Source organism: Anas platyrhynchos, chromosome 6 (genome assembly GCF_047663525.1).
Source record: "Anas platyrhynchos isolate ZD024472 breed Pekin duck chromosome 6, IASCAAS_PekinDuck_T2T, whole genome shotgun sequence".
Classification (NCBI taxonomy): Eukaryota; Metazoa; Chordata; class Aves; order Anseriformes; family Anatidae; genus Anas; species Anas platyrhynchos.
In genome coordinates this window covers 41,181,591-41,196,623 of record NC_092592.1, presented here as the reverse complement: position 1 = coordinate 41,196,623, position 15,033 = coordinate 41,181,591, and the positions used below count along the sequence as shown (strand labels likewise).

Below are 15,033 nucleotides of genomic sequence, written 5' to 3'. Positions count from 1 at the left end.
TGAACACCACACGTATTCACTGATGGGAAAATACAGCGTAGCGAGGAGGATAAGCTTTACTATAAACTTGACAATGGGAAACAAGAAAGCAAGTTTGAGACTGGGGCCATTCCTTTCCTCCGAGCAGCCAGCCGGTTGTCAACAGCGCATCAAGCGCGCCGCCCGTTCAGTGCTACAGGACACAGACGGGAACGGCTCCGCCACTGCTTCCCGGGGAACACGCCGAGAGCCAATACCCGTAAGGATCTGGAACTGAGTTCAGCCGGACCGCTCCTCCATTTTGTTTAATTTTTCCTTGGGGGGAAACTAGCAAATAGTAGAAAACTGGCAGTAGGCTACCCAGTGTTTGATAGTGAAATCAATTTTTAAATACAAAGTCAGCTGTCATCCAAAATGCAGACTTCAGTTTTGCAAGACCAGAGACTGATGTATCCAAGGAAAACAGACCAGACAAAGCAACATTTCTCAGCCGTATCAATTGTGCTGTCAAAGGCAATAAAATAGCATGCTACTTTGAGGGCTACTACATTGTAATTTGTCATTAAAAACACACACGAAATTTAAAATATTTTTTCCATTTGCATTTCTCAGACTGTGTAATTTAACAGCAATAGATTTTTCATGTTAACAATCACATTAACATATTAACAATTCATCTTAACAATTCTAGATATTTGTAGAACAATGACAGAAGTTTAAAGATTTCAGCATGTGACATGTAAATGTTATTTTAGTCCTCCACATGTTACCACATTCTGGGAAATGCATATAGCAAATAATCCATGATAATGCAGATTATGACCTGTATCTACCTTTCACAGCAATTGAAATGTCTATTTTAATTTGTTGGAACATAAAAAACAAGCCACAAAAATGCTCCTTCATTAATATGTTGACATCTATTCAAAGATGAAGACACTTTCTATTACGGGGTTTTGTTTCTAGAAACATTTTTAACAGAGTGCTTTCTTTTTGTGGAGATTATTTTGACTGCTTGCAAAAGGACTTCATCCTCAGAAGTTATGCAAACTGTATTGACACAACTACATATGCAAATTGAATTCCTCAGAAGAATGGAAAAAAATTGTGGTCTGCGGTTTATCTGGGTTTCGAGTTTATGAAGAAGTATTAAGAGTCTTCTTGTAAGTCATTTTCCAGTGCTTCTGATGCACCTCAATTTGTAGAGGGCTTCCAGCAAGCGTGCACAATACAAAGTTAAAAAAAAAAAATTCTGAAGTCGTACGTTTACTAGGTTGCTATGTAGTCTAGTGTCAGGACTGTGCTGTGCTACTTTTAGTACAAGCATATTAGTCTCTTCCCTAAAAAGCTTTTTATATAACCTATAATTCCACTTCCTACTGCATTCATGAACACAGTATAAACAGCAATCCCACCGAACACACGGATGAAACGAAGAAGGGTTCAAGGCTCCTGGACTGCTCTGTTCCTCAAAACAAGCCGAGGACTGCCTGTCTCACACTGCTGCTGGTGACAAGCGGAACTGGTAACTTTTTTTTTTAAATATAGCTTTCTCAGATTGCAGATATGGAAGGCGGAGAAATGGAGAGGGAGGAAGGACATAGTGAAACTACTGTAGCTGAGAGATGGGTTCAGGTCTGCTGCAGTTACTCCTCAGTTGGTCAGAATCCTGGACCTGTCCAGCCACGTGGGAGTGTCAATGAATCATTTTCTCCCTGTTTTGAACTTCATACACATGATATTCACTGGAGCAAAGACAGACCAAGTCCAGTTACACATTAGTGGTCTCTGCTCTGGGATACTAGCAGCTCTCTTTTTCCCCTCCTCTTCCTGTTTTCCACAAAGTATTTGGAGACGTTTCCATAGTGCTCACCCCACTTTAGTAACAACTGGAAGTGTACGGAGTCTTGCCAGTAGCCAGTAAATATGCAGAAGTAATGTGATGCTACAAAATAGGCAGTGATCTGAAAAAATATGGGTTTTATCTATTTATATCTACTTTATATTTTCTTCGTAGAGTCTTTTCAGAAGATGTGCAGAGGTTTTAAATCAGAATTAGCTGAAGAAACCTCCACCATTTGAGCACCACATACATATGGCAGTAATTAAACAAGACGGAAGAAAAATAAATCAGGTTAATCTTTTGTGAAGCTGACAGATAGTGTGGAATATAAGACTGGCTATTTAATTTCAGGCGTTTGTAATTACATTAAACTTGCCAGAAAAAAAAGCTAACTGCACTGTTTTACAATATTGCAGATTGCATGTACTTGACCTTGTAAATAATTACAGGATGTTCTGAATTACAAAAAAAAAAAAAAACAACGATAAAATATCAAAAGTCAAGTTTGCTGTATGATGTAATTTCACTTTAAAACTCGAACAGCAGAATACTGTTACATTAACCATTTTTATATAGGAGATTTAAGCATGCTTAAAGGAACCTGAAAATCTATCAATTCTGGCAGATATAAATTGTCACGGTGAAACAGCAATTACTAATGCTAAACAGAAAGCATAACACCTTGGTGTTCCTTTAGTGCTCATTTTCCATTGCTTACTTGCTCGTTTCTGCATGAGATCAACAAGTAAATCAAATCTCTACTGCAAAACCAGAATTTGTTAGAGCAGCTTTTATGCTCAAAAAAGAGTTATGTTTTCAACATTTTATAATATGGGTCCAAGTTCAGTATTTTCATATTGCCTAAAAAATAAAATAAAGGGAAAATAGGAGGGATGATCTATTGCAAACCAACATAAAAAACTGTTAAATATTATTAAAAACAAACTAGACTGTCACCATTTTTATTTTATTGAATTTACTCAAATAGATTTCTTACTCGGGAGACTTAAAAGACCATTTCATGTGAGACTGAAGTAATTTTTATAAAGTGTCAGGGACTTTTTAGCTAGACAACTGTCAAGAAGAAAACGTAATGCCTATACACTATTCACTACTTAGAAAGACAAAAAGGTACCTACTTTTTAAGACTGGTTTTGACTACAAAATAGTGACTTCAAACTCACAAAGCAAAAGATCATTGCGTTAGTAAACAAGCTACCAAACAAGCAAGTATAGCACTTGAAGAGAAAATAACTTTTACCTTACCTGATAAAACTCCCGAAGCCAATTCTTCTGTAAGTTTTCTGGCTGAAAAACAAAACAAACAAAAAAAAATAAGAATAAGAGTAATGTATTTTTATAATATTACCCCAGTACTTGTCACTTTCCTCAATGCATTCAAGTGAGTAGTTTTTTCCACAGTTACAGAAAAAAGGGCATTTAAATGTTCCTCCAGGAGCTCTAATGGACAGACTTTTCCTTTTTGATTTCTGAGTCTCCTCAGGTTTTCACTGAGAAGGTGCACATTTTGTGTATGACTTCACTATGTTTGTGTACTTACAAGCTTATCAAGCAATCAAGCCTGTTGATTTAATACTAAATTTTAATATCAAAATATCTGCTTTTAAAGTACATGCTCATTGCCTGGATATCAACAACTTTATACGAACTGCTGATACCCAGTTTCTGCAATTTGAGGACATAGCTTCAAATCAAATTACGTGCATTTAATTCTAACAAACTGGCCCAGAGGCACTACTGTGCTTTTGCAGGATGCTCAGGCACATTAGAGCTCCTGTCAAAGACAAGCTGGGAGAAGAGTACAAGATTGCTACATGAGTTACGAAACCTGAAGAAGCACAAACATAATAAAGCACCAAGTTCTGCGTTTTTCAGAAACATACAGATACAGTTATGAAGGTAGATAGCTGACTTCCACGTGCCAAATACAGAAACAGCCAGGACATTCACTGAGTTCTACTGTCAACAAGATTCGCTAATTTCTGCATCACAGCGGGAACGCAGACCCGAATCAGCCTCTTCTCTTACAGAAATAGCCGGAATGCACAGCGTTTGTTGGAGGCAGCAGAACGTATTACACTGGAAACCAGAGAGATGCCTATAACTGTTACTGAAGGGAGGATGGATGACACCAGCCAGTCAGACGCAAACATACTGGCATGAAAATTCCCATTTTGCTCTGTTCTCCCATCATATGTGCTATTTTCAAATAGTTGAATGCAACTTTAAAATTATTCATTTGTTCTGACTGCCTGTTGAATGAAGTTTCGCTCACAGGTGGCTGAAGAATTGAGTAGCCTCCCCCGTGCTGACCCAAAAAATACTTTTTTTTTTTTTTTTTGAAAGCTGAGGGGGGAAAAAGTGCTACTTTTGTCCCCAGCTCTCCCTTGCCCCCCTTCTGTTGATCACCCCTTGTTGATTCTGGAATTCAGACTTTACTGGTCCAGAAGGCCAAGTTTTTGCCCTGCAGGAGCGATCCTTGTTTCTCGCGATGCCGCCTCAGCATTGCCCGGGAAGCCGCCTGCTGTGCTTGGGCCCTGCGTGCGCGGAGGCTGCGGGGGCAGGCGGCTGAGCGCAGGCACCACGACCAGACCATCGCAGCAGAGGCCTCTGCGCCGCGCCTGAAGCCAACCGGGATGGATCTTGGCCCGCGTTCAGGGACGTCTTAAATTAATAAACATGCAGAACAAAACATCCACGGCTCCCACCCATGCCCTTCCCCTCAGCCGAACAACATCACACAAAGCCAGAATAAGGAAGCTGCAGACGCAAATAAGAACTGTAGGCAACCAAGCAAGGGATAAAATATTCCCTCCAGAAGAATGCTGACTTTTAACTGCTTGTTTCCACAACTTAACCCTTTTTCTACTCATTTTGAACTTAACAAGTCAAGCCAGTGACTAATAGGTAAGAACCGGCACTTTTATAGAAGCAACAAGAAGAAAACAAACCAGGAGCTGCTGTGATTTCAAGCCGGTTTCTAACCTTAAATGATGACGACAGCACGCGATCTACAGGCTTTTAATCAGCCCACGAAACAGCCGTGTATGGGGAACTTGCACACACGCTTTGTATATGATTTGTATATGATCCACACAAAACGGCTCAACTCAAACTATCAAGAAAGCAAGACCTTGGGGATTGTGAAATTTCTAATTAAACATTTTTGGCAGTTATGAAAGCTCGATAAGCAAGTCCTGCATCAGACCACAAGCAGACTTCAACACTGCTGCGTGTTTGTTTTCAAAATGGAAAGTATGGTCTTATTAGGTAATAGGCAATTTTTGTTTAAAAACAAACAGAAAACCAACTAAAAACCACACACTCCTAACTTCTCTTTACTTTATTTATACTAGTCACAAGATGCCTCGGGGACCTACTAAGTTTCAAAAGTAATCCAAAATTGACAGAAAACAGTCATTTGTGAAAGCCCGTTAGAGAATCCCACTTTTATTTACAGCCTGGATTTACAGAAAGGGACTAACCGACAAGTTCTCACAACATCCGAAACACCCCAAACCTGAATTTGGTGTAAACACGCTACAAAGTGCGGGAGTCTCCGCTAAGAGCCTCACCTACTTTGTCTCTCTCTGCTACGCATAAATCTAAACTTATTATTTATCGTGTTTAGAAATTCTAAGTTAAATCAGTTTGCAAATCCGTAAATAACAGAACATGCTCTACAGATTACAGTACCTATATATTTTTTTCTTTTTCTGTAAGTAGAAAGCGCTACCAGTCATGAAATTTAAAGAAAGTTATTCATACTTCAGGATATAAATCAGAATCTCAGAGGATATAAAGCACGATGTTATTTCTGCTTTTAAATGCAACTCTAAGCAGTAGAAGCTCCCCATTTGCTCCATGACTAAGTGCCAATGCTATGAGCTTAAACATCAAGCCCAGTGAGTACATCCAAGGGATGCCAAGGCTGCTGCAGGGCCCTGCAACAGCTCTGCACCTACCTCCCATATGCCAGCCGAGACTGTTGTCATGAAATCAGATCAAATATTGAAAAATTGGCTAGACAAACCGAAGCACAAGCAGAAAAAGCGATCTCTCTGATGAACAACCTGCAGAGGCTCATCACAGAGCAAAGTGACCCAAAGCTAACACAATTCTAGTGTTTGTTTTTTTTTTTATTATTATTATATTTCTTTTTGGGGGGCTGGGGGGGAGGACTCCAGCTCCCCCCACCCCACCTTGCCCCAGGACAGCCCCCAAAAGACAACCTATGGCGGAGCGCAGTATTGTGAGATCGGTTTGTCCATGTAGCTCTCAAATCTTCCCCCACAACAAGGAGGAAGAGTAAAAACACCCAGTCCTCCCCTGAGAAAGGACACAGGGCTTGTTCCCTGGGCTTCCAGTCCTTGTGGTGTTCTGGGACGTTGCTGTAGCAAGAGCCACAGATGCACAGCCAACGTTTCCAGCAGGGCGATGCCATCTCTGTCCCCAGGTGGCCCCACGGGATGGCAGAAGAGACACCAAGCATGGACTTGTGGCTGAACACCAACTGCCCAGGGACAGTTCTGAATGCAATGTAATTCTGTAAGGGGTTGTTAATTATGTCATCATGAGGAAGAACTGATGAGTCAATAAACCAGAGCTCACAGCTGAGGCTTTTTGGAAATAGATGACAGCAGGTGATGAAAGCCCAAGGAAAAAAAAAAAAAAACAAAAAAAAAAAAACAAAAAAAAAAAAACAAAAAAAAACATTGATAGGTGCAGAATAAAGCTTTCAAACCTCCAAAGTAACTTTGTTTGGGACCCCAATGAAAATAGGCAGGTTTGAAGAAGCGGTGGCAGGAACATACCATGGAACTAGGTCACTGGGGCTGCTAGCAAGGACTGCTTTATGAAAAGCAGGGGGACTCCTGCCACGCTGCTGCTTGTTGCGGTGCCTCGCGCCCAGCCAGCTCCTCACGCAGCCTCCAGCTCTGCAGGGCCGGGCCAGGCCCCGCTTCCCCTCCTGTCCGCGAGGCACAGCTCATCGTGTCCTCAGCCACCCTGCCCTTCTCCTGCAGTCACTGGCCTGACCACGTCCCTGCTTTCTGTTTTTACCACTCTTGTGGGAAGATTCTGTGATCCAGCCCCCAGCCTCTCCCCAGTCATGTCTGTATAAGTTAAATAATTTAGAGTTTTGAAAGGCTGGAGATGCAACCAAGTGGAAAGATCATTTTTCTCCGTTTTATTTTTCTGTCTAAAACTAGATGCATTACATTTCATGTCTTCCAGACTCTTTGGCCTTCTTCCCATCTTTTCCATACTTTGCCCTTCATAAAATTCTCATTCTTTTTGTAATATAACTGAAATTAATCTTTTCTTTGTCCTCTCTAGTGCAAATTCTCCCATTCAGTGAAGAACACCATTCACTAACCCAAACTCAGCTTTATCAGCCTCCTCGTTCCTGGCTTCTCCTACTTCCATCTCTTCGTAAGCAGCTGTTTGCTCTGGGCCCTCTGCTCCCATCCCCACGCAGCCTCATTTCATGCCTCTGGTATCCAGCCAAAGAGCAATGTGCTCAGCTGACATCGGGAAGAACAGAAGAAAGATGCCAGAAAAAGACTTACACATCCTTTCAGAAGAAGTTTCTCTTTCCTGAGGAGGACGGGATTTTCTGTCTTGCCCCCCCTCCTCGCCCCACGCAGCCCCTGGGCACAGGCCTGGCGTTACCTGCGCCAGTCCTCGTGGCAGGGGCGCACCGGGACCGCTCGGGGCAGCTTTGTGACGAGAGATCTGCCTGCTTTACGCGTGACGTCCATGAGCCGAGTAGATGTGCACAGACCGCCCACTCCAACACACACAAAGCTTGGGAAGTTTGCCTTTATTTCAGGCTGTGCAGCTGTAGCTCAGCCCCATGAGCAGCCCAAAGTCTTGGGGAGCATGAGCCCGTTTTTACCCTACCGTTTCATCTAACTGCACACTTTCTGAATAAAGAGAATCACAAATAGAAACCCTACGCCCAAAACCAAGCCTGACTTGAGTCTAGACTGCAGAGCCATGCGGGATCTGTGTTAAAATAACAGGACACATGTACCACGCGTGGCCGCTCCCTTCACTTGAAAGCCATTCTGACCTTTTCCTGGAATTCAGAATCCCACTAAGGCCTCCTTTCATGCTGACTTTCCATTTGAAGTCTATTTGTGTCATACTGGTTACTGTATTGGTCAGACTTATAAGGAAAAGTAGTAGGCTTTCAAACACATGGATACCACATGAGTTGCTAATACCCCGAAAACAAGCAGCTTTTCAAAACGAACATACAAGTAGTCTCTCTTCTCCCCAGTGTTTCCATTTCCTACAAAATTATACCCTGCAGCCAAAAGAAAGCCTTAAGTCTGTTGCAAGAATATGTTCATACAGGGAAACAGTCTTTTCAATAAAGGAAAAAAAAATTAGGCAGGGTAAGAAATCTTTCATTAAAAAAAAAAAAAAAAAAAAGAAAAGAAATAAAAGGAGAGAGAATGAAACGAAACCAAATTAACAGCCTGGAAAAATTCTTTTCAGTTTCGTTCAGTGGAAAATGGAAAAAAGTAGATGAATTATAGAAAGCAGGTTCTATTTTGTGAAGTTTATTTTTAGCTAATAATAGTCTCATTTTTTAAGGAAAAAAATTCTTGACTCACTTAGTGAAAACTCGCTGAGCTTCCAAGGAACATAGAGGAGAACTGACTGATTGGACTTTGCATATCGAGCTGAACAAAAGGTACAAACAAACTAAATTCTAAGTGCTTGAATTAAATGTTTCTAAGAGTCCTATGTTAACCGAAGGATTCTCCAAAACCTTTAATTTGGAAAGGTTTCTTGGCACTATATAGCAACACGATTGGCCCTGCTAAAGTCATACATTCTAAGCGTGCAGTCTCAGGTGGTACCCAGAGCCTTTTTAATCTCTTCCCTTCAACCTATGCTGCATTCAGACAAAAAAGAAAAAAAAAGTGCAAACAGGCAAAAATACCCTCTATTTCTACATTTGTCTTTCTACTTATTTATTGGAAAACAAAACCTCTAATACAGCTCTGTTTCACAGTTTCCAGGTTTATTCAAATCATTGGTTTTAGGTCCAACAATATTACCATTACAGATATTTTGCTAGAATTGTTTAGATCATGATTTTAGACTAAGATTTTTTATCTTCTACAGCATCTTTAAAAGTGTACTGACAACTCCTTGCCATTTGATTTAAATGATTTTATTTTTTTTATCATTTGATTTAAATCTCTTGCTCATCTTTGCTTATCTTCCAGTGACCCTTCATGTTCTCCCACTGCAATGCTGTAAATACCAAACCCTACAGACGATGCTAAGGCAAATCCACACCAAGAGGGTAGCATTGTTGTGGCATTTTGTACCAAGCGTACATTCATAGTTGACCAACACAAGGCTGATAACCTGTGTATTATGTTTGTATCGTCAGCACACCATATTTCAAAATCAATATAGACAAACCAACTGGAATCAAACAAGGAAAAAAAATACTTGCAAGACTAAGGTAAAGCACAGATCCTACCACACCTGAGCTGTTACTTAAACACTATGTGCTTAGTGCATAGGTTCACACAAATTCCAAGTACAAATTCAGTGCCGCCCAGGTCAATGTTTCTGAAAGCTCGCAGTTTTCCCCAGCAGCAGTACCAAAACAGTCCCCTCTAGCTGCCATCATCCTCACGCACGGAAAGTGAGCATCACTAAGTTCAAGATGCAAAAGCATGGGAGAAGTAACAGAATATTAGATCAATTAACACAGCCGGAAAAAAATGGGGTTTTATACACACACACTTTAAGATAAGTTTAAGGCAGTTTTGCACCTGGACTTAGAAAAGCAGTGGCTTGTTGAATGCTGAATTAAAAGAAATAAGGAAGAAATAAACACAGAAGGTGGGACAAAATAGTGTATTACAGGGCAGGAGGAAGAGACTGTTGCCCGCCCCTCACACTGCCTGGGAGGCTGGGTTGCCCTGCAGCTGCTGAGAGGAGCAATGCAGAAGGTGAACACCAGGAAGAAAGGAAGGTCTGTGCCGTCACGGCAGCCTTGTGCTTGAAGAAGGGGTATGTGCTGTCACGGGGGAAGGTGGCAGAATTCAAAGGGGAGCAGGACAGCGGGACAGACTAATGACTGCCCCCCATGGGATGAAGCCAAGCTCAGCAACACCAGGCCCACTGAAGTGTTTGGTTGGTATTTATGAGCCAGCAGTGCCTTTCTGAGAGGTCACTGCACCAATCTCAGTCTCTCCCGCCCAGCCTAACCTGCAATGCTGATAGATGAGCATCTATTAAAAATGAAATAAATCCCTCGTTTGTTTACTTTCTTCTCTGCTGATCTCCTTTCCTGTGAATGGGTCTAAATCAAGACACAATACACGGTGAGAATACAAAAAGAAACTGAAGCTTCCTGTGGAATAATGCAGAAACCATACTGCTCACAGCCTCGGCAAGGACAAATACTGCAGAAAAACAGATGAAGCAGATCTCTAGAGAACCTGAGACAGATAAATGAGCCATGGATGGCCCAGAGCGCCTTGCACTCGTTAGCATGCATCTCCAGCAGAAACAGCAGGAAAACCTAGAGCTTGGACCTCCCATGAAAAAACATCAGAAACTCCAAGAAAAATACTAAACACCTACTGCCTGTTGGAAGCTTGTGTGTTTCCAAAAAAAAATGAAGCTATGTACAACCTACATCTTACACACTGGAAACCAGCACCTCTTGAAACAACAGAAACTGCATGTACCTAAATTTTAGGAGACACTAAGAAACAGAGCTTCCCTGCCTGGGATGGTGCATCCCAAACCCAGTCAACACTCTCTTAAACACAGGAAAGGCAACCTAAAACAACCACTGCAAACGGTAGCCTGTTAGAAAGAGCAAATATCCTGTTTTGGCCATACCTCAGGGAAACACCAGGAATGATGTAAATGAACGGGAAGTGGTGAAGCAGTGATCAAGCACTCTGAAAGGAGCTGGAGGTAATAACTGATGCATTACAGCTGACACCAAGATCAATATCAGCCTCACCTGTAATAGCCCAAGGCAGGGAAGGGGAAAGAGCTCCTCCTCTAACTTAGAAGTAATGGTAGCACGTGCTGGTAGAACTACAAGACAAGAACTTCCAAAATTTGAGGACCTCATTGACCTTGAAACCAATCTAACATGTGAGAAGACCCCCAAACCAAACCCACAAATCTCTACAGGAACAAGCCTAGAAGTGGACACCCCAGGAGCAGCAGCTAAAACAAGTTCTAGCTCTTCAGCCAATGAGGCCAATGCCATAGCACTGCCCCTCTTCCCATGCTCCCCCCCAAAAAACAAACAAACAAACGAAAAAAAAACCTTGCCACTGACACTAGACTTCAGCGACTGCACCTTGTCCTACTGGAACCAACTGAGCACTTGTCAAAAACAAATGTATTTGACAAACTTCCAGCTGCCAAGATACTGTAACATGACCGCAGAGGTACACAGGTACAGTTTGACAGTGAAATGCAGAACACGGGCCTGTAAGGAACGCTCTCTGGAGACCTCTGTATGACACGCAAACGGAGGTCGTTCTGTGTGTCAGAGTGCAGAAATAAAACAGCAAGCACGAGAAAGGTAACGAAAGAGACATGGTCTCTGTTACAGGAAGCAGAAAAGAATGAACTTAAGTCTTTGGGTTTCAAGGGGAAGCTGTGAGATGCCTTCTGCAGAGAACAGATTAACACTGAAAGTAGAAAATACCTGGACAGCAGAAGTGAGCTGAGATTTTAAAAGGACTCTGAACGGCAGCCCGGTACCGCTCGGGGCAGGAAAGCACCGCGGTGCCTCGCTGTGCCTATTGGTGCTGACGATGGGCCCGGGGCCGCTGCCCTCGTGCAGTGCCAGAACGAGCACCCTGCGCTGCCCTGGGACCCGCGCGATGCACGCGGCCACCCGCAGCAGCAGCCACCGGCACACCGCTGCCATCGGCCATCCAGGCCACGCCACACATCCGCAGGGGCCGGCCACGGCAGCAGCTCCGCGCCCCGCAAGCACAAGTGCCGGGAGTCGGTGACCTGGCAGCACCAAGGGGGTGAACAGCAGCTCCGTACAGGAAGGGTATGACAGCGAGGGGAGGAAGCAGCACGACCGCGCTGCACTTTGAACAGGACTGTGAATTTTCTTTCCTGCCCTGGGGTTCTCAATTTGAATATTCAGGAGTCCCTCCTAGAGTCCACTGGTGTAAGGGAACAAAAAGTCCAGCCAAGAATACCATTCAAAGAAGATTTTTTTTAAGAAAAAAAGAAGGCAAACCACTCATTGCCAACAGAAGAAAATAGCTTACATGACAAACTTGGAAGTGGTGACCTAAGTTGGTATGAGCGTACAAACAATGCTTGCATTTAATAAAGGCTGATTCAAAGGCAGTGACTGAAAGGAACCTACCACTCACATGGGCAGCTACTTCTGAGGAAAAGCTTATGAATTGCGTACAATGACACACGGGCTAGCAGCACAGCATCTGTAACTGCAGAGCACGGTAACAGAGCTGCACACCAGGCATATCACAGCAATGCAGCCCCGCAGCATGCGGTGAGCGCTGTGCCCAGCAGGGCAGCAGCATGGCACCGTGCCGCCCTCCGACAGGTCCGGTCCCTGCCGGCAGCACCACCCGCGGCCTCACGGAGCAGCCATTTCTGTGCCATTTCTACGTGCTGGCACTTAGCAGGGCTCTGGCTCAGCAGCTCCTTTCAAACAAGTTTATGTCCATCCCTGCTGGGAGCAGCGGATGGTGCCGGAGCGTTTGGGTGCTGTGCAGGAGGAGACCAGGGCAGCAGCTCGCACTTGCAGCGGTTTCGGGCCACACCAGCCCGTTTGTCAGCTGAAGGCCTGTGGTGCCATCCTGCACCTCTCTCCTGGCGGCTGGCAGAAGCCTCTGGGCACTGCTGAGGCCCGGCAAGGTGAGGGCTGTGCCCCCGTTGCGGAGCAGTGCCCGCAGCACGCCCCGACCACCCAGCGCTGGGAAGGGCGCCTTCAGCCAGGGGCGCTGGGAGCCCTGGGCACAGGCACTGAGCTGCCTCTGCAGCAGCACGCCTGCCGAGCCCTCAGAAACATGGTCCTGGGTGCTGAAAGCACACAGCCGTACTCCTGAACACCAGAACACTCTTCTGATACTCTGCCTTTCACATGTGCTGTGGCAGAGACTTAATTAGCCAACGTGCTGCTTTCATCATTGAGTTTTTAATTGCCTGGTAAGCTGTAAACCAACACCATTAGAGACAGCTCCTCTCCTTGGCTCATACAGTTTGACTGTGGGCAATGGTGATGCAACAGTCACTGCACTCCTGGGCTGCAAGCAAATAAATGAACAAAAAAAGCAAACATCTCCCCTTTCCTTCACCATACTAATGCTATTCACATACACACACGCACATGCATGAATGAAAACCTAGTAAAGCAGGAGATTTCAGGAAGGTGCACGATAAGCAAAAACACATACACACGTGTGTGTATATATTCCATACAAAGTGTTGGTGTCTGTCCTAAACCTACAGCTTTCTTAGTTAATCCAATATCTGTGAACAACAACAACAAAAGATTTCTCTCAATGCCAGTAAAGCTCAGCTTTCAATTTGCAAATTCCTACTCCATATCCATAATCGAAGATACACATTTTTTCGTGCCCATAATTTAACTCTACTAGAAAAAGTAATTTTCTTAAAGATTGTGTTACAGCACAAAGCAACATTGGAGTTTCAGGCTTCCAGAACTTTTTGTGTAGAAAATATTGTATATCTGATGGCAACAAGGCCATATTTATAGGATCACAGAATCATTAAGGTTAGAAAAGCCCCCGACTTGTCCATCTTGTCCAACCATCCCCCTGCCACAAATGTCACCCACTAAACCATGTCCCTACAATTTATGCAGGTCTTACACACTTCTGAACTTATCCTTGCAAGAACAGACGTTCAATAACTTTTTTTGGACTTTTTTTTTTTTTTTTTTGCCAGGAATGGCAGTGAATATGTATGCACCATACCCACAGCAGTGCTACATCCTCTGTGTGCATCACTCCTCTGAGCACAGCTTACAACAGAAGGCAAAGACCAGATCGCAGCACTGAAGGTCTGATCTTTGTCCGCATTCCACATGTAAGAGAAATCCAGCCAAGTATATTGCTGAACATTGGTAGTTACCATACTATGATTTGTAAATAACTGCAAAGACTTGAATAAACAATAAAAAAAAAAAGCCATGAACCTTAAAAATATATTTATACTAATGAACCCAAAATATGTTTCAAATTTAACTTTTATTACCAACATCTTACTGAAAGATTAAAGGATCTTGGATTATGAATAACTGGTGTATTAAGAGTATTAACAACAGCAGCTAATCCAACACCCTGTATTTACAACCCCATGCAAACTATAATTGCTAACAAATAGAAGGGATTAACTGTATTAATACACTCAAGTTTTCAATTATTTGGTATCTTGATCTTGGAATGGCCTAAGAAAACTGGGCATTATGCTGAAAACAAGGTCAAATAAAATGAATCCATTCCTGCACATTAATAGATAAAAAATTCAAGCTCTGCCAATATTCACAATAATAACCACTACCATGGTCTATCTCGTATATTTGTTTAAATTACATCTTTAGAAATTTCCCCAGGCTGAATATAGATGATAATTAAAAAAACAGTTGTTATGGAGATAATTACTGTACATGGCATGAAAACAGCTGTGGGTTTTTTTTGTTTGTTTTTTTTGTTTGTTTGTTTGTTTTGTTTAGGAACCAGTTTCCGAAGTTAAATCTAGTACATAATCCAGTAACTTTCTCTCCAAAGCCCACATGAAAAGTGACATAAGACAAACAAAGCCACTGCACCCCAGCAGCAATGCAAGCAGAATTTACTCATCAATCACCAGTTTTTGAGAGCCTCGCTTCGCTCCCAGCACCCCGGGGCTGAGCGGCGGAGCACCGGGCTGCCTGGACGCGCACTGCACAGCCAGCACAGGTGGTGGGCAGCGACCCACCGTGCAGATCCTGCGCAGTCAGTGGTGAGCAACTAACGGGTCTGCATTGTGCGGTACCAGATCTGCCCACCGCAGGTGACCTCAGTGATCTCTGAGGAGCTCAGCAAGCAGAGAGCTTCCTAGCAAGCCAGGTAAGCAAGAGAAGTGATAAAGGAACCAGAGGAAAAAAGAAAAACAAAATCCATGTT

The 15,033-nt window shown here is 43.2% G+C and overlaps 1 protein-coding gene across 3 annotated transcripts in view; it reads right to left on the bottom strand.

Annotated features, from left to right (window-relative positions):
• The window catches only part of INPP5A (inositol polyphosphate-5-phosphatase A), a 238,279-nt gene that overhangs the window by 178,390 nt on the left and 44,856 nt on the right, over nucleotides 1-15,033 (bottom strand). For 2 of the 3 annotated variants that reach the window (XM_072039961.1, XM_027460798.3), the window contains exon 2: nucleotides 3,089-3,130. In XM_072039961.1, the coding sequence (XP_071896062.1) occupies nucleotides 3,089-3,130 (42 nt within the window). Of the gene's footprint in view, nucleotides 1-3,088; nucleotides 3,131-7,413; nucleotides 7,525-15,033 lie in introns of those variants that run through there. The other variant, XM_072039962.1, reaches the window with a different exon arrangement.